Source organism: Saprolegnia parasitica (genome assembly GCF_000151545.1).
Source record: "Saprolegnia parasitica CBS 223.65 unplaced genomic scaffold supercont2.12, whole genome shotgun sequence".
In the NCBI taxonomy this organism is placed as follows: domain Eukaryota; phylum Oomycota; class Saprolegniomycetes; order Saprolegniales; family Saprolegniaceae; genus Saprolegnia; species Saprolegnia parasitica.
The window spans coordinates 568,136-592,705 of record NW_012156406.1 but is presented as its reverse complement, the minus strand read 5'-3'; the positions used below and the strand labels follow the sequence as shown (position 1 = coordinate 592,705).

Sequence of the window (24,570 nt, the reverse complement as noted above, 5' to 3'; positions counted from 1 at the left end):
GCTTGGCGCCTACGAAGAGGAATCTCCAAGTACACGGCGCCGTTGTCCATCTGTGAGGCAACACATCGCGCTTGGCGCCTTGTGGTGCTAGCCATGGCCCAATGCCGATCCAAGTCGAGCCAGCAGTACTGCGTAAACATCCACGGCAGCATGCACGGGTTCATGTCGCGAAGGCCTTGCACAAACCGAGTCAGAGGCACGCTGGCGTCCATGAGCTGGCGCCGGGGAGCGTGTGCACTCCAGGCAATAGAAGCCACCGAGCCGTTGTAGAGCTGCGAGATGTCTGCAAGCGCGGTGCTGGTCAAGTCGAGCGTCGTGTTGGTTGAGATGAGGAGGTGCTGGTTGATGGCATTGGCCAAGAAGGCGTGCATGCCGGTGCTGTTGAAGCCCGCCCAGCCAAAGTCGTTGGCCAAAAACGTCTGTGCGACCGTGAGAAAGGCGACGTTGGAAGTGAGGCTGAACATGGTGTACAGAATACCACAGAGCAGAATCATTTGCTTGACTCGTAGTTGCAGAAATGAGTACGTCGTCGACGACGGTGCCATGTTGGACAGCCGATGCAGGTCTTCCCGAACCACGCTGATCTTGGGACCTGGCGTCGACGGCAGCCCAAGCAGTGACACGGGCACCGTATTCGTCTGGACAAAGACCCAGAGCTTGGTGTCAAAGAGAATGCCACGGCGTGGAAAGTGGAGGACGCCGACCATGGCCGCGGTCACGACGTTGACGTGGGCCTGCTCCTTTCGGCCCAAAAAAGCAATCGCTGCCGAGTTGAGCAAGAGCGACGGCGTCTCAGCCACCTCCCCCAACGAGGTCCAACGTCGCGCTACGAGGTAGCTGCCACAAGCTGCAGCGACCAGCCCCGCGAGGTTGGCGTAGACACGGTCCAAGTGACCGATGACAATATGTCCACTCGTACAGTACAGCACGCGGTCCATGTTTTGAGATGTACAGCTACGCTCGAGAGTCACCGAGACGTGCACTGGCGCCGCGACGTCCAAAAGTAGGAGATAGAGCCACCCAGACACAAGGCTCCAGCGTGCGTAGCTGGAGGTATACGGAGCGGTCAGCGGATGAAAAGCCTCGTGGAGCACGTAGAGAATCCACGTCGCTTCGCTCGACAAGAGGCACGAGGCGACCAGTGATCGTTGCCGTCTCGGCGCAAACTGCGAGCCGAATGCTGTCGCCTCGGACTGCGGAACGGCCGACGACAAACAGAGCAGCGCAGCGCCGCCGCGGGCCATCAAGAGCCCTCGATTGAGCCACGTCGCGCTCACAACGTGGCTCCATTGCAGCCACGGCGTGTGCGATGGTCGGTAATAGCACATCCAGAGGCATACCAGCAACATCGCTAGGCTCACCAAGACCACTGTCACCGCCACACAACAGTACCAGAGATACGTGCCAAAGCTCGAGCGGAGAGCATACGGAGGCAAGGCCTTGTGTGTCGCAGCCGATGTCATGAGTGTACACGACGCGACGTCGCCTTCAAAGGTGACGACCTCGCGAGTGTGCATGACCCACTCGTAGACGCTCACCCAGCCGAAGAAAGCAAACGAGGGATCGAGCAGAAGCTGCGTCTCGACGACCGGCGGCGATGCATTCCGGCCGACAAACTGCATGAGCTGTAGCGGCGGAAGCGACGACGTCGGTAAACGAAGCTCTGAGAGAGATGGCACAAGCGTTGCGGCGGCCTGGATAGTGTGCAGTGCCGTGGCGCAACCATGTATCTCGGCGGCAGGCATAAGCGCGCAGATGGAAGCGGTGGCGTTGGCGTCACCGAGCATCGTCCAGGCAAAGAGACTAGCGAGCGGCGACAAGGTGTACGTCAGCGCCTTCTGCGTGCCACACGAATCGTCAAAGCCAAACGACTCTTGGACGAAGGCGAGGCCGACACCAAAGCCACACGTGGGGTTGCCGCCGTAGAAGAGGAGAGTCGGATCGTGCCACTTGAGCGGCGTCGGGTGAAGCTCTACCGTGCCGATCGCATCGAGCGCCGGCGCCATTGCTGCGTCGGACGCGAGACGCGCCAACAAAAGTGACCGAAAGGTCTGCACTATCGAGAGCACTGCGCCCGGCACGGGCACCCAGAGCACATCTATGTTGTCGAGCGGCCCAATGTCGTTGTGCACGGCTTGGAAAGCGGCGGGCAGTGGCCAGCACACGAGGACAGCTTCGAGAAGACCCGGGCTCACGTCACCAACAAAGGTGCTAGAGTTCTGCACGAGGCTTTGGTTGCCGCTGGGGATATTGAGGTCCGTCTGAAGCCCACCGTACATGTAGTTGGTGGTCCATCGGACGCCGCGGCTCGCAACCGGAATGTCTTTGATCTTGAATGCAATGACTTGGCCGAGTGCGCTCTCAATTCGAACGACGTCGTACAGACCGATCTGGTAGGCGTTGGTGTACTGCATCACAAAGTGAGCCAGACCAGCGTTTGACCAGATGTGGACTTCGCTGTCCAGATCCAGAATCTGGTGCGTCGTGAGGTACTTCAGAAAGCCGGGGCCATCGTCCGACGACTCGGTGACGCCGTTTCCGATGCGTTGCGTAAACAAGCCTTGCGTGACATCGACCCACGCGTTGAAGTCAATATTGCGCAGAACGGACTCGAGGTACACGGCACCATTTGTCGCGTAGCGGTCGCGACAGCGCTCTTGGCGTGCGACCGTGTGGGCCATGGCCCAGCGTCGGTCCCAGTCGACCCAGCAGTACTGCGCGCCCATCGTCGCCACGCGGAGCAGGTGCAGATTTCGCAATCCCGCCACTGCATCGTGGAGGGTCGTGAGCGCTTCGTAGCGCAGAAAGCGCGTGTACGCGTCGCTGATACCGACAGCGTCGTGCTTGGAGAGACCGGACGATGGCGCGAAGAGGTCCAAGGTCGTTCTGTTGGTCACATGCGGCAGCTGGAGGTTGATCACATTCGTTAACGCGAGCGCCGTCGAGCCAAACTGGAACCAGATAAAGTCGTTGGCGAGGTAGTCGGCCATGGCGAAGAGCCCGCCGATCGTGGCTGCTGTCGAAATGAGCACATACAGGAGGCCTGCCACCGTGCTCCATTGCGCACCGTGCTTCTGGCGACGTCCTGCAACGAGTGGTGCGGCGCCCGCGTCGCCAGGTCCGAGGGCCGTGGGCGCGACACGGGGCATCTCGTGTCGACGTTGGCCGAACTTTCTGTAGCTCGAAACGCCCGTGGGTTTCACGCACGTCAAACTATACTATCAATACAACCGCTCTTTGCGCCACGCAGTCGAGTTCATGGTGGGTGTAGGATCTGGTAGCACGCAGCTCTTGTGTGTAAGCTGCGGTGGCAGCCGAAGCGGCTCTGTTTCAATGCAGCACTCGTCAAGTGCCGGTATTAAACACTGCCAAAGCTATGGTGCGATGACTGCAGTATAAAAGACTTTCGGTCGTCCCGTCGTACCACGGGTGTTTTTCTAGAGTCGAGCGTCGAGCGTCGCAGCACTTGACGCGACTGCCTCGGCGTGTTCGCTGCCCCCGAGTGCGATGCGATGTGATTCCTGAGGGATGTTTTATGTACATCTTGCAGGGGTTTGCTGCGTAGCGATGTGATACATGACCTTGCGCGCACCAACGAGGTGTCGAGTCGGTGGGTCCATTGAGTCGCGTCAAGTCGACAAAATCGGCGATGCCTTCGGATTCAAATTCCATTTTGAGTTTCGAGTTTGCGCGTTTACGACGACTATTACTCGGCACCAATGCATTGGAGCGGGATCGCGTGTCGAAAGCGCTTTGGCTGGTTCGGGTCGAGCGAAACCAGCGGGCGCACAATGTGCACGCGCCACGCTTTGATGTCAAGGATGAGCATCGAGCCGCGCCAATTGACGCTGACGAGGCCGGCCATGACGGCCGAGGTCCGGTCCAGATAGTAGTCGCCGTCGTAAATCCACCGGTCAAATGTTAAGAGGTAGACGCTCTGCGCACTTAGAAGCAGCGATGGCACTGCGACATCGGGCAAGCGCGGCTGCCAGAGACGGTCGGCGCCATAACAGACCAAGATCGAGCTACAGCAGATCGCAATGACCTTCCAGAAGCGAACACCGTTGCCAATTTCGATGTAGCCGCTGTTACAGCGCAGTGCAGAGTCCATCTCGATCGCGATACAGCGCCGCGTCATTTCAGCCGCGTGGACGTGGGGCTGAAGAAAGGTATAGGTAGCAACGGCGGCCCACGTGAGAAGCGTGCTCTTGTACGCATACACGGTCGTATATTGCCGCGTGACGCAGCTAAAAAGGTCGTTGAGGACGTAGACAAGCCACGTGGCTTCGGATGCCGCCACGATCGTGTTGTGCCACGGCAGCGGCGGTGTGGCCATGCGCGTGACGCCGCCGCGCTCTTCCAAGTAGAGAGGACTCGTGTTGAGCAGCATGATGGCGGTGATCCCACGCAGCAGCAGAAACGGACGGCCGATCCAGACAATGCCGACGATCCGGTTCACTTCCAATAGGTTCAAGCCTTCAATGCGGCCTTGACAGCGAATCGCATACAATACGAGGAGCAAGGCGACTGCTGTCATCGAACACGTGATGCCAATGAGGCAGTCGCGAAACACGAGCGAGAGGTATGTCGGGAGAACGCGCGGGTCTGGCGACAAGTGCGTCGGGTTTGCCCGCGCCGAGATGGTCGATATCGTACTGACATCCCCTTGGAAAGACACGACTTCGCGGGCACCCGTGACCCATTCGTACAGAAAGCACCAGCCGTAAAATCGCCACGGTACATCGTCCATGTCCAAGAGGTTGATGCGGTAGAGCTCGAGAGGTGTTGTCGCGCTCATATTGCGGTAGAGATACTGGATCATCTCAATGTTCATGGACCGCACGGTCGTCTGTGTCTCGATCGCGAGCGAAGCGAAAACAGGTGGCGGTTGCACTTCGTCCATCAGAAAGGCCAAGAGCGTCTGGTAGTCATCCGCACAGCTCAGACCTCGGTACGCGTCCAGGGTGCAAATGCTCTCGACATTAACGACATCGCTATCGCTGTAACTTGTGCTCGTATGCCCAAAGAGGCTAAAGAGGAGCCCGATCGTGCCAGGATGCATGTAGTCGAGAAAGACCGCATGGCAGAGGTTGTCGACTGAGAAGGCCAAGTCGATGCCGTTGCGGGCGCTAAACGGTGGCAAGTCGTCACCGCAGAGAAGGTTGCCGCCAACTAACATCGTGTCGGGACCTGACAGCAGCCACGAAGAGGCCTCGGCGATCGCGGGTCGGACGGGCAGTTTGAAGAATGCGTTCGTGTTGGTTTGCGGCAATTGCATATACTGCGAGAGGAGCGCCGTGAACAACTCGTAGAGTCTACGCAATGGCGCCGGCGGCAGCACGTACACCATATCGACCGCGCCAAACGGTCCGAGTGAGGCCGCGAGCATCGCGAGGCCCGGCGAGAGCGGCGCCGCAAGCGTGAGATTCTCTAAGAGCAACGACTCGGGCGTCGTTGCATTGGCAAAGGCAAACTGAGCGCTGCTTCGAACCAAGCTACGACCACCAATGCACGTCTTATTGGAGGCAATGGCCCAGAGGTCCGCGGCGAACGACCAGTACATGCGCAACGACGTTTGCTGGTCTCTTCGGAAGACGCCAGCGATCGCGCTCAGCGGGAGGGTGTACCCTAACCCTAATGCCGTCCAGATCGTCAGTGCGTCGTCGAATCCCAGCGCTTTGTAGTTTTGCCACTGCAGTTCAAACGTAGCAATGCCACCGTGTGCTGCCCAGTGCGTCGCTTCGTCGTCGACCGAGAGCGTGTACGGCTGCAGCGTCGACGAAAGCCACCGTTGTCCATTTTGCGATGTTGCAAGAAAATCGCCAAACCCAATTGCAAACGAGCTGCCCCAACAGGCGTCCCAAGCGTCAACGTCGCGAAGATTGCGGAGGCCAGTCTCGAGGTACCGCGCGCCGTTGGTGGAGTGGACGCCGCAGCGGGCTTGGCGCGCGGCGGTCGACGCCATCGACCACGTTTGACCCAGATCGAGCCAGCAGTATTGCGTAAACATCCACGGTAACTTGCACGGGTCCATGTGGCGGAGGTTGGCGATAGCATCGTTGATGGCCGTGTGACGGAAGAGTTCTCGGCGCGGCGCCGTCGGGGCGCACTCAGCAGTGCCGACGACGCGTTGTACGTCTGCGTGAGGTCGCCGAGCGATGCATTGTCGAGCTGGAAACGCATGAACGACGTCGTGAGCAAGTGGGTGTTGAAGAGGTTACCAAGGAACGGGTAGGTGCGAGCTGTGCTAAACCCACGCCACCCAAAGTCGTTGGCAAACGTCTCGTCCGCGACATCGAGGTAGAGCGCGTTGTTACAAAGCGTCAATGCGAGGTAGGCAAAACCAAGCACGAGGTTCAGCGTCGAGTACTTGCAGCACATCGGAAGCGACTCGCGCTTGCTGGATAGTATGCACGACCCGAGGCTCGGCCCGCGCTGCAGCTGGGTGCTCTCAAAGAACCGCCATAGTTTGATGTCAAAGACGCGTCGTTGGCCGCAAACGCTGAAGAGGCCACACATGGCCCCTGTCACGACGTTCTGGAGCGTCAAGTCGATCGCTGAGGCGTCTTCTGACCAAAGAAACGCCGCGGCCATCGTGGGCAAGAGTGCCGTGCCGGTGCTCGGGGTGCATGCCGCATGGCGGCGGCGGTTCGCCCGCGCCAAGAGCACACAGAGGACAAGAAGAGCGAGGTGGGCCACCAAGAGGCTCGTAAAGCGCGCGTAGGAGCCAATCGCGAGGCGCGCGCTTTGACAGTGGATGACGTACCCAAAGCTAACATGGCTGCAGCTGCGCTGGATTCGAATGGCAACGTCATCCAGTGGTGCGAAGAAGTCATAGCTCATCGTGAGTAGCCACGCGAGGCTGATGCTGATTGGTGCGTACGTGCGCGTGTACGCCTGCGTCATCGGGTGCGCAAGTTCATGGAGCACGTAGAGCGTCCACGTGACCTCGCTTGCGAGCACAGCCGACACGAGGAGCGACCGCGGCGCATGCGAGAGCGACGATGTGACGTCATCGTGAGACGGGACGAGCGGTGTTGTCGCAAGGCAGAGCACGGCCGTGAGGCCACGCACGACGAGCAGCGACTTCGAGAGCCACACACTCGCTACAATGCGATGAAAGTACCACCACGAACAGTGAAGCGGGCGGTGCTGCGCCCAGAGCAGAATCAGCACAAGTGACACGACCGTCAAGACGACCGAAATGTAGACGGCCACCGACCAGAGATAGACGCCGACGTTGCCCAGGTCGCTAGCCGGCGGGCGAGACAGTAGCGTGTACGTGGACGAGATCAACGCCATGTCGTCCACGTCGCCTTCAAACAAGACGACCTCCCGGTCCCCAAGCGCCCAATCATATAGCGCCATCCATCCGGCAACGGCAAAGTCGGGAGTCAAAATCGGCAGCGTCTCGAGCCATACCTTTTTGTCGGCCGACACGAATTGGAACAGCGAAATGTTGAGATCTTCGATCACCGTTGTTGGTGCCACGATCGCGAAGCCTGGTATCGCTGTGATCGCTGCCGTCGTTGAGGCCATTCGCGCCTCGCACGCGTAGACGTCGGGTCCGTTGCAGAGGTCGCAGAGCGAGGTACGACTGGTATTCCGTAGCATGACTGCTGCAAAGAGACTTGATAAGGGCGTCCAGTGCAGAGTCAGCGGCTTTTGCGTGCCGCAGCCGTCGTCAAAACCAAAGCTCTCTTGTACAAACGGGACGGGCGCGCCGTGCCCACAGAGCGGACTACCTCCCAAGAAGCGAAGCGAATCGTTGCGCCACGCCGTCGGCGTCGGGTGCAGCATCGAACCACTGCCCATTGCGAGAAAGGCCGTGCGAAACACCGCATTGGCCGCCAGGTTGGCTCCAATCGAGGATCGAAACAACTCGACGGACGCGAGAAGCGCCAGTGGCGGCGGTACCCACGTCATGTCGATCGACCCGAGGGGCCCAATCTGAGAGTGTACGGCGCTCTGCGCGGGGCTCAGTGGTGTCCCCACTACGTAGTATTGAATGTACGCAGCGTCACTGCGAAAGTTGGACGTGTTGCGAACAAGGCTGCCGTTGGCGCCAACGGCTTCAAAGTCGTACAAGAGACCGCCGTAGAGGTAGATGGACGAGCCAAACGACCCGCGCTCGACGAGCGGCACGGCCTTGAGGAGCGTTGCGTGGCGCTGACCCAGCGCGTTGGTCACATCGATCGTCTCTTGGAGACCGACTTGCACGTTATTGGCGTACGCGAGAGTGAAATGATGCAGACCCTTTGCATGCCAGAGGATGCTTTCGTCGGCTTGCGGCAGCCATGTGTGGGACGCGATCGTTGAGACCCACGCGGCTCCATGCAGCGAGGATGCGATCATGGGCCTCGCGATCGACGCCTCGTAGTAGTCGCCGTGGATGGCGTGCCACGCGTCAAAGGGAATGTTGCGAAGGACGCTCTCGAGGTACGTGGCCGCATTCGCTTGGTACCTCGCACTGCATCGCGCGGCGCGCTGGCTCGAGTGCGCGACGCTCCAATTTCGATGCCAGTCGACCCAGCAGTACTGGGACACGAGCGACGTGACGTGCGACGGCGGCATGGTGCGCAGCCCTTGAATCGCGTAGTCCGGCGACGTGAGCTCGTGGTACAAGAGCTGACGCGCATACGTGTGGGGCGACCCCGACGCATCCGACGAGAGCACGACCGTTAAGGACGTCAGGTCTGTTGATGGAAGGGACGCACGGAGTCGTAGCTGCCCGTTGACAACGTCGGTGAGCGTACTGGATGTGTTGCGCTGCGTGTAGTCGGGCCAGAAGTTGTCGTTTTGGGTGTATGATGAGAGGAGGGCGAGCCCGTAGACGCCGAGGAGAACCGAAGACAGGACGTAGAGAATGCCGCCATACTCGACAAGGTACGCCCACTTGGATGGCCGCGGCGGCGCGGCTTGCGACCACGCGCTGCTGACCTTGGTCATTGGTCGCGAACCAGCTCCGGAAGGATATTATGGTTTCATCAGCGCCAACGCCTCTTGACTTATCAAGGCCATTTGTCTTGCTAGACCACTTGGCTCTGAAGAAAGAGGCAACATACGGGTCTGCCGCAAAGCCTTGCATGCCGGTTGAACTGCTCTTGGGTGTTGATAGCTTGAAAGAAACAATATTGTCATGGCACACAAGCGTGTGGACAAGTCGACAATCAAGTCAAGTACACCTCTGTTGGCGAGGCGCTAGCTCAGGACAAGAGTTCATATTGGCCCTTGTGACAGCTCTCGTTAAATGCCTCATAATACCCGGCATGATCCCAAGGCTTTGGTGTTTGGCGCCAAATGTTTAAAAGTGGCATATGCCAAAATAACGACGGTGTTGAATATGGTAGATGTGGCATGGACCAAAGATTTTTTGGCGGGGCGGCGCAGGGCGATGGCGAACCAGCGGTCGGAGGACGACGAGATGACGGGGGCGATGGCGAGCGACGAGATGGCGTACGACGACGACAAGGAAGGTCGATTGGACGAAGACGATGAGGGGACTGCCGAGAAAGAGACCAAGTACGACGAGGAGATGTCGACGCAGACCGAGGACGCCGAGACGACCGCAGCAGCGGCAGAAGGCGGGGTACCGGTACATGGCCCTTTGGTTGCCATGAACCTGACTTCATCTTTGTGTAGAAGGAAGCTGAGAAGGGGCTGGCGAAGCCGCAGTCGGCGTATTTCCACTTCCTCGCGGCCAAGCGCCCGCAGGCCAAGGCCGAGAACCCCGGCGCGACGATTGGGACGATCCAGAAGGTCCTCGGGACCATGTGGAAGGAGCTGACGCCGGAAGACAAGGAGGTTCGCGCACACAAGGTCTCGTCGAAGGTGCTAACCTCTGTTCCGTCCTAGCCGTACGTGCAGCTGGCCCTCAAGGACAAGGAGCGCTACGCTGCGGCCAAGCAAGACATGATTGACCGCGGAATGGACGTGGCACCAGAAAAGCCGGCGGCGCCACCGGCAGAAGACGTCTTGATCCTGCCTCTCTGTACGCATAGCATGACATGAATCGAATTCTCATGCAACCCATGTAGCGCGGGTCAAGCGCATCATCTCCGCCGACCCGGACGTCGGCAAAGTCTCGAAGGATGCTCAAATTGCCATCGCCAAGGCCACCGTTCGCATCTGTATCAACTTCGTTGCGTCTCATGGTGGTCGTAGGAGCTCTTCATCCAGTTTCTCGCGGCGAAAGGGTACGATAGTGCGCTCATTTCCAAGCGCAAGACGATCAAGGACTCGGACCTGCTACAAGCCATTCACGCACTCGGGTGCTTGGACTGGCTGCGCGATGACTTTCCTCAATCGTCGTCGGCAACGACGAGCCGGTCGAATGAGCCCAAGGCCAAGCCGGTCGATGCACCGACGAGCGAGGCGTCGCGCATCACGTCGTTCTTCACGCGCTCCGAGTCGTAAGCAACCATGCATGCATAGTACTATGTTTGTCTTTACTACACTGTTCTTGTCTTCTGTCTCTATGGCATTCGCTGTCTTAAAAGACGGGCTGGTACTCCTCTTCTTCGTCGTCTTCGACCTCTTCCTCCACTACTTCTTCGACGACTTCTTCGTCCGTCTTGGGGATGAGACCGCGCTTGCCGGCAATCGTCGCAATCACGGCGCGCGGCGCCACGAGCGGCTCAATGTGCTCCGGGAACGTGATGTTTTCCAAATAGATACGCTCGCCGACGTGCATGCCGTTGACGTCCACGTCCAAGGTCGACGGAATCACGTCCGAGTTGACCTTGCAAGGAATGTCGTGGCGCACGTTGTTGATGTAGCCACCACGCTTGAGGCCCGGGCTGCCCTCCTGGTTCAAAAAGTCGAGCGGGATGTGCACCGTGCGCCCAGGCTTGAAGCGGAGAAAGTTGACCGTCAGCGGCACGTCGGTCACCGGGTGCAGCGTAATGTCGCGCAAGAGCACCTTGGTCGGCGCGCTCTCGCCGACCGACACCTCGTACACCTGGTTGGCCATCGACGAGCGCAGCTTGCGGTACTCGCGCTCAAAGTCCGTCTGGTCCATCGTCACGAGCACCTTGGTCTTCTCGCCGGTCGAGCCCTCGCCGTAAAGGATGCCGGGCAGCTGGCCGCCACGGCGCAGACGGCGCGACTCGCGCGAGCCGTCCTTCAAGCGCGGCTGCAGCTGGAGGAAGGTCAGGTGCGACGACGTCGACGCCTGGCGCGTCAAGGACGCCATGGGCCCGCGGGCGTGGACGCGCGACAAGAGCATCATTGTCTTCCTACTCCACGGCCAATGCTGTTTTGGAACAACTGGACAAAATGCATTGAGATTTTCGACGCGCTGATTGGCTATAATTCGGCTGATTTCGTTGCGCCACACACTATTTGCATCGACACAGTCGTGGCCGTTGCAGCATTACCATGGGGCCGCTGGACCGCAAGCCTACATTGTAGCGTGCTTCTATAGCTTGATGTTGCGTCGTCCATGCTGGAGGCTGCAGGTGGCTCTCGGCTTCCGTGTAGTTAGTATGAGCGTTGATCAAAACACGACAGGAAATAGTGTGCATTGAGCTAAGAGGACCAGAAGTGCAAAGCGTTGCAAAACCAAACGACGATGCTCGTGCATATAACTCGTATCCTAACAGTGCTTGCTGGGTATGGAGGGATTGCGATACGTCTCTCGACGCAGGACGTCGTGCAGTAGGGCAGCAGGTTTCGAGCGTGCGTCAATTGGAAAACACACTATTTTACGTGAAAGATCGCTGCGCTGCGATTGGGTAAAAAGGAAAAACCTTGGGCAAAACGAAGGGACTGCCCCAAAATTATCTACATTTTAAATCAGTTTGCATGTGTTCTCAATACAAATAGCAAATAAACGACACGTGAAAATGAGATTTAAAATATGGAATGTAGCCTAAAAAAGCATGCGGGTGTTGAGCTTTAAATAAATACCTTGCACGTTGTATGGTATGGAATAAAAAGTCGCGCCGCCTTTGGGGGGACTTGCTGCGTTGTATACGGCCTGCGCTCCACCACACTGATCATCTAATTGCCACAGGAAGAGCAAGATGCAACACTCGGTGCTGAACCCGGAATCCCAAGTCGAGAAGGTGCGAGGAGCATGGCGCTGCGTGGCGGAGGTTGACGCTCTGTATGTGTAGGGCGAGAACGCTCGCCTGGCCTCGTTCGTCGGCGCGATTGCGATCGCCGACATGGTCAAGACGACGCTCGGCCCCAAGGGCATGGACAAGATTCTGCAGTCCGTGGGCGGCCCCGACAAGTCCATCTCGGTCACGAACGATGGCGCGACGATCCTCAAGAGCGTCTACGTGGACAACGCGGCCGCCAAGGTCTTGGTCGACATTGCCAAGACGCAGGACGACGAAGTCGGCGATGGCACCACGAGGTGCGCTGACGACAATTTGTATGGCCATTGATGCTCATGCCCATGCTTGCATTAGTGTGGCTGTCCTCTGTGGCGAGCTCCTCCGCGAAGCCGAGAAGATGATTGAGCAGCGCATCCACCCGCAGACGATCATCGAAGGCTGGCGCATTGCCTTGAGCACGGCGCACCAGGCGTTGGAAGCGTCCGCGGCCGACCACTCGGGCAACCCCGAAAAGTTCCGCGAAGACCTCCTCAACATCGCCCGCACGACGCTCAGCTCCAAGCTCCTTACGGACTCGAAGGAATACTTTGGTACGATCGCAGTGGACGACGTCATGGCGCTCATAATCGATTAGCCGAGCTTGCCGTGAACGCGGTCCTTCGCTTGAAGGGCTCCAACAACTTGGACCACATTCAGATCATCAAGAAGCAGGGCGGCAGCTTGAAGGACTCGTACCTTGAAGAAGGCTTCATCCTGAACAAGCACATTGGTGTCGGCCAGCCCAAGCGCATTGAGAACGCCAAGATCCTCATCGCCAACACGGGCATGGACACGGACAAGATCAAGATCTACGGCGCGCGCGTCAAGGTCGACTCGATGGACAAGGTCGCGAGCATCGAAGAGGCCGAGAAGAAGCGCATGCGCGCCAAGTGCGAGAAGATCGCCAACTTTGGCATCAACTGCTTTATCAACCGCCAGCTCATCTACAACTACCCGGAGCAGGTGCGACGCAACCCTCTTCACGAAAACGTCTCATGCATCGCAAGTAGATCTTTACGGAGAAGGGCATCATGGCCATCGAGCACGCCGACTTTGACGGCATTGAGCGCTTGGCCGCGGTCACGGGCGGCGAGATCACGTCGACGTTCGACCACCCGGAGCTCGTCTCGCTCGGCGAGTGCAAGCTCATTGAGGAAGTCATGATTGGCGAAGACCGCGTGATTCGTTTCTCGGGCGTCAAGACGGGTCTTGCGTGCAGCGTCGTGCTTCGTGGCGCGAGCTCGCACCTCCTCGACGAGGCCGAGCGCTCGCTCCACGACGCGCTCGCGGTCCTTTCGCAGACGGTCAAGCACACGCGCGTTGTCATGGGCGGCGGCTGCACAGAGGTCCTCATGGCGCAGGCCATTGACGAGAAGGCGATCTCGATTCCCGGCAAGAAGTCGCTGGCGATGGAGGCGTTTGCGCGTGCGCTGCGCCAGATCCCGGCCATCATTGCCGACAACGGCGGCTACGACAGCTCGGAGCTCGTGACGCAGCTCCGCGCGGCGCACGTTGCCGGCGACCACCTCGCCGGCCTCGACATGCGGACCGGCAGCATTGGCAACATGGACACACTCGGCATCCGGGAAGCATACAAGAGCAAGATGCAGGTGCTCTTCTCGGCCGCCGAAGCCGCGGAAATGATCTTGCGCGTCGATGACATTATCAAGTGCGCGCCGCGCCAGCGCCAGGGCCAGTAAATGGCCAACGACACTATTAGGGTATATGGTAGGAGTGCTCTCGATCAATATTAACGACAACTCGAGAAGGCAGCGATACATTTTGTGACATGTCCATGGCTCCATGGACCGAGGAGCGTTTCCGTAGCTCCCATCGTTGAGTAGCTCCAGGGTTAGGGTATTTCCAAGGGTACAGGATTCAATAATTATATACCCTTGGACGATGTGACTTGCGCACTCGGAGGAGTCGGAGAATGCCATGCCTCTGAGGCTGCGTGGCTTGTATGCAACGAAGAGCTTCTATGACATGCATCAGTGGCTCGCCATTTTAGTTAGTCGCTTCCGACTCGACGGCAATTTGAACGTAAAAGCGCGCGGAAAGCCCGCGCGTGTTTTTATCCGGATATCGCCGGATAACCCAAAACCACACACTACCAACGTCGGGCAGCGAATTAAAATACGCGTTTTACCTTGTTGTTTGTATGCAAAAGGATAAAAGACGTCACCGTCCGTCCTATCGGCGACTCAACTCCATCATACTTGGTGTGCTGGGAACGACATCATCCCTGCAGCATGGCGACTTCGATCGAGCGCATCCTCGGCCGCAAGACAGAGCGCGGCCGCGTCCATTACCTCGTCCGCTGGGAAGGCCATGGCCCCGAGCATGACACGTGGTACGCGGAGCAGCGGCGAAGGACATGCAGCTTGACCATATCGGCGTAGGGAAAGCCGCATCGACCTGCGCGAGGACGGCCACTTTGAGCACATCCGCGTCTACGGTACCTGCATGCAATGCGCGCTATCGAAAGCACTCAGGACGATGTCTAGAGCGCATGATGAAGGATGCCAAGGAAACGAGCACGCCCAGCGAGGGCTCGGCCGAGGCGGAGAAGCAGCCCAAGGCGGAGGCCAAGCCCCGTGGCCGATCGCGTAGTACCAAGTCCAAGAGTCCGTCGCGCGCACGCAGCCGCAGCGTCTCCAAGAAGGATACCGTCACGTCGCCTCGCGGGCGCTCCAAGTCGCGTGGCAACTCGGTGCATCGCGAGCGCAAGAAGCGCACGCCGGTTGAGACACCAGTGGCCTCGGAGACCTCGGTAGCCCCCGAAGCATCGATGGTATTGGAAGAGTCCAAGCCCGTCGCGCCCGTCGTCGTCTCTACATTGCAGGAGGAGACGCCTGTGGAAGCGACGCCAGCTACGGTCCACGAGGTGCCCAAGGTCCAAGAGGTGGTCGAAAACATCTTTGCGGACGCACCAGTCGCCCGTGGTCTTCCTTCGCTGCGTACGTCGCTGCATCTCGTCGTTTGCTTATTGTCCCCGGCATGTAGATACCGCGACAGACTCTGCCAACGATGCAGACGACGAAAACGACATCTTCAACAAGGAAGCGGTCGCGCAGCAGATTCAAGCCATCTCGAGCGGCGAGTACGACAACCTCTCCAAGGTCATTGACGCGCTGCGGCAACGCGGCTGGCTGTACCGGTTCATTGGCTTCCTTGTCGTCTTTCTCGCGATGCTCGCCAACGTTCTCGTGCCCGAAATCGAAAAGAGTGCGTCGTCTATCTATCAACGTCGTATCCAGTGCTCATGTGGCCTAGACTTTGCCATCTCCGAGTCGTCGAACCTCGTGCTCTCGATCTTGACCAAGACCAACTCGCTCCCGCCGCTCATCTGCCTCGTGCTTGTGCTGCATGGCCGCAGCACCAAGTCGCTCTCCAAGTGGATCGCGATCTGCCTCGTGTGGCGCACGGCCGCCGAGGTCGTGACGCAGCTGCCCGACACCACGGTAGTTCGTCCCCTCCGTGCGGCTGCTGAGCGCAGTCGATAGGGCGTGTACGCGACCGTCGTTGCCATGTGCATTGCCGTCGCCGATCTCAGCGCGTTCCTCGCCACTTGCTCGTGCGTCGGCGGCCACTGCGAAGACATCTTTACCCAAACGCTTTGCGTCATGGGCTTCCTCCTCCTCCTCGCAGCCGACTGGTACACCCATCAATATGCAGTCGTACAGTCTTGCTCACGCGAATGGCACGGTAGCATATTCTTTCTCGAGCTCCTGCACGAGTCGAGTGCGCGCTTCCTCGTCATGGCCTTTGGCGCGATGATCCTCTCGTTCAGCTCTGTCCTCGCCGAAGCCGACGACGCATAAGATGTCGAGTAGAGAGTAGAGACGCGGTATATAATCATCTTAGGCAACACGTATCAGCGCAAACCGAGTCTGCTTACGCATTCGCCAGCGCCAGTGTCTGCAAAATCAGCGTGCGCACCGTCGTTCGGTTCACGTCACTCGGCAAGAGATTGTCGTCGTCGTCGCTCTCGGCCAGAAGCGCGTCGACGACCGCCGGCGTTGCCATCGCGTGCTTGGTCATCTTGGACCCATAGCGCCGCGCGACGGCATGGACCAAGAGCGTCTTCATGCGCGCTTCGATGGCCACGTCATTGGCGCGCGCGGCCACGTCGTCGGCCATTGCAGCCAGCTGCGCCGCATCGTGCGCAAGGACCGCGTGCCAGACGCGGGCGCGGCACTCGGTCAACGCGCTGGCGTCGTCGACCAGCGAGTCGACCACGTCGAGCGCCATGAGCACGCGTTGTTCCTTGTCGATGCCGTCGGCGCCCAGCGGCTCCAAGCACGACGCAATGAGCTCGTGCGGCGACATGGGCACGCTTGCGTCGCCCGCGCACATGAGTTCTTGAATGTGAATGCGCTCGAGCTAACACAAAACTATAAGCTCGTGTAGCCGATGCCAACGCTGCGTGATACCTCGTGGTTACTCGATGTACAGACGCTGCCGTCGTGAGCGTACGCAGCGAGCTTCCCGAGGCTCGCGAGCGTCTTCTTCGTGGCCAGCGACGTCGTCTCATCCTTGGCGTCGCGCAGCGCTTGCGCGGCCATTTCGTTGTACTGGCCGAGCTCGACCGCGACGATCCATGCGTGCTTGGAGAGTGTCGCATGGTTCTACACACAGACCGTGAGACGACGGCCACGCACGCGAGACGCACGTACGCGAAGGAACGTGTGCAGAGCCGGGAGGAGTTCGCGCGGCATGTGGAAGAGTGCCTCGAGGCGCTGGCCACGCTCGTCGTTGTCCCATGGGTTGGCGACTTCGCCGGCGTGCCACTGAAAGAGAAAGTGCGCGAACCGGGCGTTCGTGACACTCGACTCGGTCGCGCCGAGGTACGCCATGCCTTCGTAAAAGTCGAGCGCGCGGACCAGTGCCATCGTCGCCTCTGCGTGCTTGGCCACGTGCACGAGGGGCACGGCGACGCTTTGCTGCCACGCAGCCTTCTCGGTTGCATCGTCGTCCATGGCCGGCACGAGCGTCGTCGTCGCGAGATCGACGCATGCCAGCACGTCGGCCTCGTCGCTCGATTGTTCGAGGGCTGCTTGCAAGAGGCGACGCGCCGTGTCGCGCACCGCCGGCGCCACCGCCCACACGCTCTTGCTCAACGCGTGCTGGGCCACGTACGTGTGCGCCGCGTCGAGGAGGCGCGTCAGCAAGCGCAGACGGTCCACGACGTACTCGTCGTCCGCGAACAGGTGCACAAAGAGGTCGTCAAAGAGGGTCAGGTCGCAGTAAAACATGTCGAACGCCGAGTAGCCCGAGGCCGCGAGTTCTTCCGGCGTGTACCCGCGCGACTGCACCGTGCGCTGCATGGCCTGGCGGAGCACCTCTTCGAGGCGCGGGTCGTCGCTCGTTTGCATGGCACAGAGCGTCATGGCGACATGAAGCTTGGTGTCGTGCGCGTCGAGCTCGGCGCGCACGTGGGGCGGCAGGGACGAGGCCAGTTCGTCCGGGTGCGTCGCCAGAAACGACGTGAAGGCAGCGTGACGCGTCGCCTTTTCTTGGAGCTGGTACTTGACGAGCTGCGGCGTGAGCACATGGGCGTCCTGGCCCCAGCGGAGGCCCGTCGACGGTTTGGCGTCCAAAATGTCGCTGTCGAGCGCCAGAACCGCGCGATGGAACGCCTGGCGGCTCTGATCGCTCTTGGCGACGAGCTCCAAGTGGCATGACGATTGCTGAAACTGCTCGAGGAGCACCGTGCACCACTCGTCGACGTTCGAGCTTGAAAAGAGCTGCCGCGGGTCCGTCTTGAGCCGCTTGGGCGGCGGTGCGTTGGATGTCAACGGCAGCTGCCAGTTGTAGTTGGTCACGCGGCCCAGCGTCCCGTCGAGGACGTCGCCATCGCTTTCAGCGCCGAGCTCGAGGTACACAATCGACTTGGTGTCGCGCACGCGCAACCCGCCAGCGCCCACCCAGCTCGCGGTCGGAATCGGCAGCAGCTCGAGCGACATCTCGCCCACACTTGGGATCGAGACCGCGTAGACCACATGGGGCGTCACGACGTAGATGCTGCTGGCATCGACCACGTGGCACGAGATACAGTCCATCGCGTTGCTCTCCGGCGTGCCGAGGCGGAGGCAACGGAGGAACTGCGGCGTCTCGGCGAGCGTCGCGGTGAATTCGAAGAGGTAGAGCACGACGCTGGACGCGGCCTGGAAGCCAATGAGCATCGTAAACGACCTCGGCGTCGCGATCGGCATGTCGAGGCAGCGCGCATACCCGAGGACTTCATGCTCGTGCTGGGCAAAGTAGTTGTACATGAACGACGCCATCTCAAAGCGCCACTGGTCTTCGAGGCCGCTCGGCGTCATTGCGAGCCGCTCCAGCGTCGAGTCGACATGCAGCACCAACATCTCGGACGACGACGGCAGCGCCTTTGTGAGCAAGATCGGCGACGGCGTCTTGGACGAGAAGAGCCGAAAGATACCGGAGAAGACACCGCCGTTCGCGTGCGACGCCAGCGTTCGGGCGTGCACGCGGCCATCTTCGAGCGTCACTTGGTAGATGCGGCCCGACGACGTCGCGCCATAGAGCGGGAACGAGCGGCCCGAGACGTGCACGAGATGCTCACCGTCTTGCAGTGCCATGCGCGTGTACGTCGGCGGCGTCGAGGACTGGATGTCGTGCCACGTGACGATCGACCCGTCGGCCGTGAAGAGCGTCGCTGTAATGGCGACCTTGGACGCGCTGTATTCGGTCGCATGCGTCGAGACGATCGTGCGCGCGTGCTGCGTCGCAAACGCGCCAAGGTCGCGCGGGTACTCGAGGTAGATGGTTTCCGGCAGCGACAGTGCGCGGTTCAGCGCGTGCGAGTTCCACACGATGAGGCGGTCGGCGCAGACAAAGGTGTAGAGGCCAATGACGTGCTCCATCCACGGAAAGCTGGCAAAGGCCACGGGCACGTGCTTCTGCTGCACGAGCTGCCGCAGGCTCGGGGCGCTTGGCGCGTTGGACGCGTCCGACCCGATCGTCTCGACGACCTCGTGCGTGTACACGCCGTTCTCAAAGATGGTGGCCGCGGGCTGGAGGTCCATCGAGTTCTTCCGGTGCAGCTTTCGCGGCGAGAGGACCGCGGTTCCGCGCCGCTCGAACGAGTCGGACAAGGAGCGGCCCATCTTCTCGTAGCCCTTGGAGGACGAGGACGAGGGTACATGGATCGAGCTCTTCCGCGTCGCATGGGCGGCCGGCGCTGGCTGCGATGGTTGGCGGCGCCCAAACATCCCACGATTTTGGTAATATATATTGCCCACGATCGGAATCGCTTTTTATTTTATCAGGCTCGTACGCCATACAAACGCCAAGCTATGCGTTCTCTTGGATGTGATTTTTTAAATACTGTCCACCAATCAGCGTCTGCGGTTTGCATCGAACCGGTTCCATAACCGAACCGATAGCCATTTCACACTATTTAATGTTCTCCGCGAGTGCAATGTCCCAGCGTAGCGCTTAGCCCCGCGGCCTGCTTCAAGACGACAGCACTCAGCCATCAAGAGCACCACGCCCACGTATATGCCACATGCTTACTGACGCAGTCAACGCGCGCAACGAGCTCGCAGACGTCGGGACTTTTCTCATGACGTGGCAGCACGAGCGACGTCCGCGCCACGACGTTGGGCCAGCTCGCCCTGCCGCCGCCACGCTTACGAGGCTGCGTCGCAATAGCATGCGCATACACGCGTTCTTGTCTTGGTGCGTGATAAGTGCTCTCTTTGTGAGGCTATGGACGATCGTGACCGTGCGACGTAACTGCGCTGCAGTACACTATTTCAGAGTATCTCGGGCAGATCCGCAACGGCCACATGATGGGACCGCGCTGGTGGCCGCTCGTCGCGTCCTGGACGCTGTGCCTCCTCCTCTTATTGGAGCTTCCGCGGCCTGCGACGCCGACGCACCTCGACGTGGACGACCCGCAGAGCGTGGCGCTCGAGGACCTCACGGCCAAGTCGTCGCGCGTGCTGCACTGGGGCCAGCACGACTACCACCGCTTCGTCTTGCAGGCGTCGCGCCCATACGGTCTCGTCGTGCTCGTCACGGTGCATACGTGCGAAATGCCAACGAGGCCTCATGTATAGAGTAGGCGTCAGCGTCCACGTACAAGTGCGAAATGTGCCGGTGGCGTAGCTTGGTGCATCCCAGCACGTGGCTCATCCGGTCCTCGTAGGCCGCTCGAGGACGAGTTCAAGCTCGCCGCCGAGCACTATGCGCAGCATCGCAAGCATCGCCGGAATGCGCGGCCGCTGTACTTTATCGTTCTCGACGCCGACCGCATTCGAGACTTTTTCATTCAGCACAAGATCAAGAATGGTACGACAACTCCATGTGGCTAGCCGCCATGCATCCGAACCTAGTACCGCTGCTCGGGTACTTTGAGCCCAAGCAGAGCGATATGCAGGACGGCACCGTGCGTCTCAGGTAGCCGTCTCTTGCGTCGACCGTCGACTGACGTGTGGCAGCGCCACGAACACGGTACCCAACGCCGCGAGCATCATCGAGTACTGCAACATCGTGCATGCCACCGACATTCCGCGGCCTGTCTACTTTCGGAGGACGTTTACCATCTCGTCGATTCTGGCGCTCGCGTTCAGCGGGTCGGCGCACTACATGTGCACGCACTTGGCGTCGCTCTTGGAGCTTGTACAGAGCCGACACTTTTGGTTTACCATGTCCATGGTATGCACTGTGCCATGCGATGCATCGAGCCCAAGACGCCGCTCATCGCTCCGCATGTAGGGGGTCTATGCCATCTCCGTCGGCGGGCTCGTCTTCTCGGCGACAACCGCGCTACCGCCGCTCCACCCGGGCGAGCGCATCCCGTGGTTTCACCCGCACTTGCACCAGCAGTACCTCGGCGAGGCTCTCATCGTGATCCTTCTCAACGGCGTGACCGCCTACTGCCTCGTCAAGCTCCTCGAGCACAAGCCGGCGCGGGCAAGTGCGGTTGGAAGCGAGAGCCTCCATAGCCTTGCACCCCTCCTCTCGCTCAAGACGCTGCACCAAACGGCGTCCAATGCATTTCACTTGTCGATTCTTCTCTACACTCTCTCGCTGCTGTGCTGCATCTTTGAGACCAAGTACCCGCACTACTCGGTGTGGGCGACGCTCCCGAGCTTTCTCCAAAGCTGGGTGCAGCTGGCCTACGTAAGTCCTATTTGGGGCTGGTTCTTTCAGCTGCTCGATAAACTCCGCGTCTGGCTCTTACGACCACTCTAAGTCACATCGTCTTCCCACATCCCGTCTTGTCTCGGTCTCTCCATGTCGGTTGATGCAAGGACTATGTACAGCCTGGACGTATTGCTCTTAAAATCGCTGGGGTTCCCATAGTCTGTGCATATGAAACCGATGGCCAGTTTCAGCCTGAGCCATTTTATAAAGTACACCACCTTGGATGCCCCGTGTATCGCCCACGGCCCTCGGACCTGACGACGCGGGCGGCGCACCACTCGTTGCAGGACGTCGCCAGAAGCACGGTGCGCAATGGAGCACGGTGGCAGGCCTCCTGTATGTGCTCATTTCGACAGCAGCCACGATCGGCGGGCTCTTCGCCGTGGCCGACTACCTCGCCAACGACTTTATCTGGTTCCAGTTTGGCTCGACGGCGCTCGCGTTCACGAATGTGATCAACCTCCAGCTGCCACATGTGACCAGCAGAACGACCTTGGACCTCTTCGCGCCGTCGACCGGTCTCTCCAAGCACGACGCGGTCGGTATCAGCGACGCGTACACGCGCTTTCTGCGCTACGAAGCGCTCACGACCCTCCACGATGCAGTGGCGGGATTGCGACATCTGCACCTGCTCCGCGTGGCGACGATGGGCGCGCAGTACTGCTGGGTCGACTGGGACCGACGCTGGGCCATGGCCCACACGGTCGCACGCCAGGAGCGCTGTCGCGACCGCTACGCGACAAATGGTGCCGTGTACCTCGAGTCCATTCTGCGCAATATTGACTTCAACGCGTGGGTCGATGTCACGCAAGGCTTGTTTACGCAACGCATCGGAAACGGCGTCACCGAGTCGTCGGACGATGGCCCCGGCTTTCTAAAGTACCTCGCGACGCACCAGATTCTGGATCTGGACAGCGAAGTCCACATGTGGTCAAACGCTGGTCTGGCTCACTTTGTGATGCAGTACACCAACGCCTACCAGATCGGTCTGTACGACGTCGTTCAGATTGAGAACGCACTCGGTCAAGTCATCGCATTCAAGATCAAAGACATTCCGGTTGCGAGCCGCGGCGTCCGATGGACCACCAACTACATGTACGGCGGGCTCCAGACGGACCTCAATATTCCCAGCGGCAACCAAAGCCTCGTGCAGAACTCTAGCACCTTTGTTGGTGACGTGAGCCCGGGTCTTCTCGAAGCTGTCCTTGTGTGCTGGCCACTGCCCGCCGCTTTTCAAGCCGTGCACAACGACATTGGGCCGCTCGACAACATAGATGTGCTCTGGGTGCCCGTGCCGGGCGCAGTGCTCTCGATAGTGCAGACCTTTCGGTCACTTTTGTTGGCGCATCTTGCATCCGACACAGCTTTGGCGCCGGCGCTCGATGCAATCGGCACGGTGGAGCTTCACCCGACGCCGCTCAAGTGGCAAGATCCAGCACTCCTCTTCTACGGCGGCAACCCCACGTGTGGCTTTGGTGTCGGCCTCGCTTTCGTCCAAGAGTCGTTTGGCTTTGACGATTCGTGTGGCACGCAGAAGGCGCTGACGTACACCTTGTCGCCGCTCGCTAGTCTCTTTGCCTGGACGATGCTCGGTGACGCCAACGCCACCGCTTCCATCTGCGCGCTTATGCCTGCCGCCGAGAGACATGGTTGCGTCACGGCACTGCACACTATCCAGGCCGCCGCATCGCTTGTGCCATCCCTCTCAGAGCTTCGTTTACCGACGTCGTCGCTTCCGCCGCTACAGCTCATGCAGTTTGTCGGCCGGAATGCATCGCCGCCGGTCGTCGAGACGCAGCTTCTGCTCGATCCCTCGTTTGCTTTCTTCGGCTGGGTGAGCGTCTACGAGTGGGTCATGCACACTCGCGAGGTCGTCACCTTTGAAGGCGACGTCGCGTCGTGTACACTCATGACATCGGCTGCGACACACAAGGCCTTGCCTCCGTATGCTCTCCGCTCGAGCTTTGGCACGTATCTCTGGTACTGTTGTGTGGCGGTGACAGTGGTCTTGGTGAGCCTAGCGATGTTGCTGGTATGCCTCTGGATGTGCTATTACCGACCATCGCACACGCCGTGGCTGCAATGGAGCCACGTTGTGAGCGCGACGTGGCTCAATCGAGGGCTCTTGATGGCCCGCGGCGGCGCTGCGCTGCTCTGTTTGTCGTCGGCCGTTCCGCAGTCCGAGGCGACAGCATTCGGCTCGCAGTTTGCGCCGAGACCGCAACGATCACTGGTCGCCACCTGCCTCTTGTCGAGCGAAGCGACTTGGATTCTCTATGTGCTCCACGAGGCGTGTTATCCGCTCACCGCTCCGTATACCTCCAGCTACGCACGCTGGAGCCTTGTGTCTGGGTGGCTTTATCTCCTACTTTTGGACGTCGCTGCGCCAGTGCACGTCTCGGTGACTCTGGAGCGTAGCTGTACGTCTCAAAACATGGACCGCGTGCTGTACTGTACGAGTGGACATATTGTCATCGGTCACCTGGACCGTGTCTACGCCAACCTCGCGGGGCTGGTCGCCGCAGCTTGTAGCAGCTACCTCGTAGCGCGACGTTGGACCTCGTTGAGGGAGGTGGCTGAGCCGCCGTCGCTCTTGCTCAACTCGGCAGCGATTGCCTTTTTGGGCCGAAAGGAGCAAGCCCACGTCAACGTCGTGACCGCGGCCATGGTCGGCGTCCTCCACTTTCCACGCCATCGCATTCTCTTTGACACCAAGCTCTGGGTCTTTGTCCAGACGAATACGGTGCCCGTGTCGCTGCTCGGGCTGCCGTCGACGCCAGGACCCAAGGTCAGCGTGGTTCGGAAAGACCTGCATCGGCTGCCCAACATGGCAACGTCGTCGACGTACTCATTTCTGCAACTACGAGTCAAGCAAATGATACTGCTCTGTGGTATTCTGTACACCATGTTCAGCCTCACTTCCAACGTCGCCTTTCTCACGGTCGCACAGACGTTTTTGGCCAACGACTTTGGCTGGGCGGGCTTCAACAGCACCGGTATGCACGCCTTCTTGGCCAATGCCATCAACCAGCAGCTCCTCATCTCAACCAACACGACGCTCGACTTGAGCAGCCCCGCGCTTGCAGACATCTCGCAGCTCTACAACGACTCGATGTCATCGATTCTCCGGAGTGCTCACGCTCCCCGGCGCCAGCTCATGGACGCCAGCGTGCCTCTGACTCGGTTTGTGCAAGGCCTTCGCGACATGAACCCGTGCATGCTGCCATGGATGTTTACGCAGTACTGCTGGCTCGACTTGGATCGGCAGTGGGCCATGGCCAGCACC

At 59.8% G+C, this 24,570-nt stretch overlaps 8 protein-coding genes across 8 annotated transcripts in view; 4 read left to right on the top strand and 4 right to left on the bottom strand.

The window, feature by feature from the left end:
• Window positions 1-3,149, bottom strand: part of SPRG_19680 (hypothetical protein) — a gene marked incomplete at both ends in the record, with an annotated part of 5,359 nt that extends 2,210 nt beyond the window's left edge. Inside the window, one exon of the mRNA XM_012343241.1 lies at window positions 65-3,149. Within this exon, the coding sequence (XP_012198631.1) occupies window positions 65-3,149 (3,085 nt within the window). The remainder of the gene's footprint in view (window positions 1-64) is intronic.
• Window positions 3,150-3,706: 557 nt separating this feature from the next.
• On the bottom strand, window positions 3,707-8,949 carry SPRG_04797 (hypothetical protein; the record flags this gene model as incomplete). Its single annotated transcript, XM_012343198.1, has 2 exons — window positions 3,707-6,084; window positions 6,111-8,949. 2 exons carry the CDS (start codon window positions 8,947-8,949, stop codon window positions 3,707-3,709), a joined length of 5,217 nt encoding a protein of 1,738 aa, XP_012198588.1.
• Window positions 8,950-9,375: 426 nt separating this feature from the next.
• SPRG_04796 (hypothetical protein) lies at window positions 9,376-10,459 on the top strand. Its single transcript, XM_012343197.1, has 5 exons — window positions 9,376-9,589; window positions 9,643-9,804; window positions 9,856-9,991; window positions 10,038-10,120; window positions 10,165-10,459. The coding sequence occupies exons 1-5, from the start codon at window positions 9,395-9,397 to the stop codon at window positions 10,414-10,416; spliced, it is 828 nt and encodes a 275-aa protein (XP_012198587.1). The 5' UTR covers window positions 9,376-9,394; the 3' UTR covers window positions 10,417-10,459.
• Window positions 10,389-11,261, bottom strand: SPRG_04795 (hypothetical protein). Its single transcript, XM_012343196.1, has one exon. It carries the CDS (start codon window positions 11,228-11,230, stop codon window positions 10,493-10,495), a length of 738 nt encoding a protein of 245 aa, XP_012198586.1. The 5' UTR covers window positions 11,231-11,261; the 3' UTR covers window positions 10,389-10,492.
• Window positions 11,262-11,983: 722 nt separating this feature from the next.
• On the top strand, window positions 11,984-13,895 carry SPRG_04794 (T-complex protein 1 subunit beta). Its single transcript, XM_012343195.1, has 5 exons — window positions 11,984-12,068; window positions 12,120-12,364; window positions 12,420-12,655; window positions 12,700-13,067; window positions 13,115-13,895. The coding sequence occupies exons 1-5, from the start codon at window positions 12,027-12,029 to the stop codon at window positions 13,802-13,804; spliced, it is 1,581 nt and encodes a 526-aa protein (XP_012198585.1). The 5' UTR covers window positions 11,984-12,026; the 3' UTR covers window positions 13,805-13,895.
• A 436-nt stretch (window positions 13,896-14,331) lies between these two features.
• SPRG_04793 (hypothetical protein) lies at window positions 14,332-15,928 on the top strand (the record flags this gene model as incomplete). The annotated part of the gene is made up of 7 exons (XM_012343194.1): window positions 14,332-14,457; window positions 14,507-14,562; window positions 14,612-15,064; window positions 15,111-15,332; window positions 15,381-15,568; window positions 15,611-15,762; window positions 15,817-15,928. The coding sequence occupies exons 1-7, from the start codon at window positions 14,357-14,359 to the stop codon at window positions 15,926-15,928; spliced, it is 1,284 nt and encodes a 427-aa protein (XP_012198584.1). The 5' UTR covers window positions 14,332-14,356.
• Window positions 15,927-19,342, bottom strand: SPRG_04792 (hypothetical protein; the record flags this gene model as incomplete). Its single annotated transcript, XM_012343193.1, has 3 exons — window positions 15,927-16,490; window positions 16,541-16,735; window positions 16,784-19,342. 3 exons carry the CDS (start codon window positions 19,340-19,342, stop codon window positions 16,002-16,004), a joined length of 3,243 nt encoding a protein of 1,080 aa, XP_012198583.1. The 3' UTR covers window positions 15,927-16,001.
• A 1,112-nt stretch (window positions 19,343-20,454) lies between these two features.
• Window positions 20,455-21,332, top strand: SPRG_04791 (hypothetical protein; the record flags this gene model as incomplete). The annotated part of the gene is made up of 3 exons (XM_012343192.1): window positions 20,455-20,534; window positions 20,576-20,792; window positions 20,853-21,332. The coding sequence occupies 3 exons, from the start codon at window positions 20,455-20,457 to the stop codon at window positions 21,330-21,332; spliced, it is 777 nt and encodes a 258-aa protein (XP_012198582.1).
• Window positions 21,333-24,570: the final 3,238 nt, after the last annotated feature.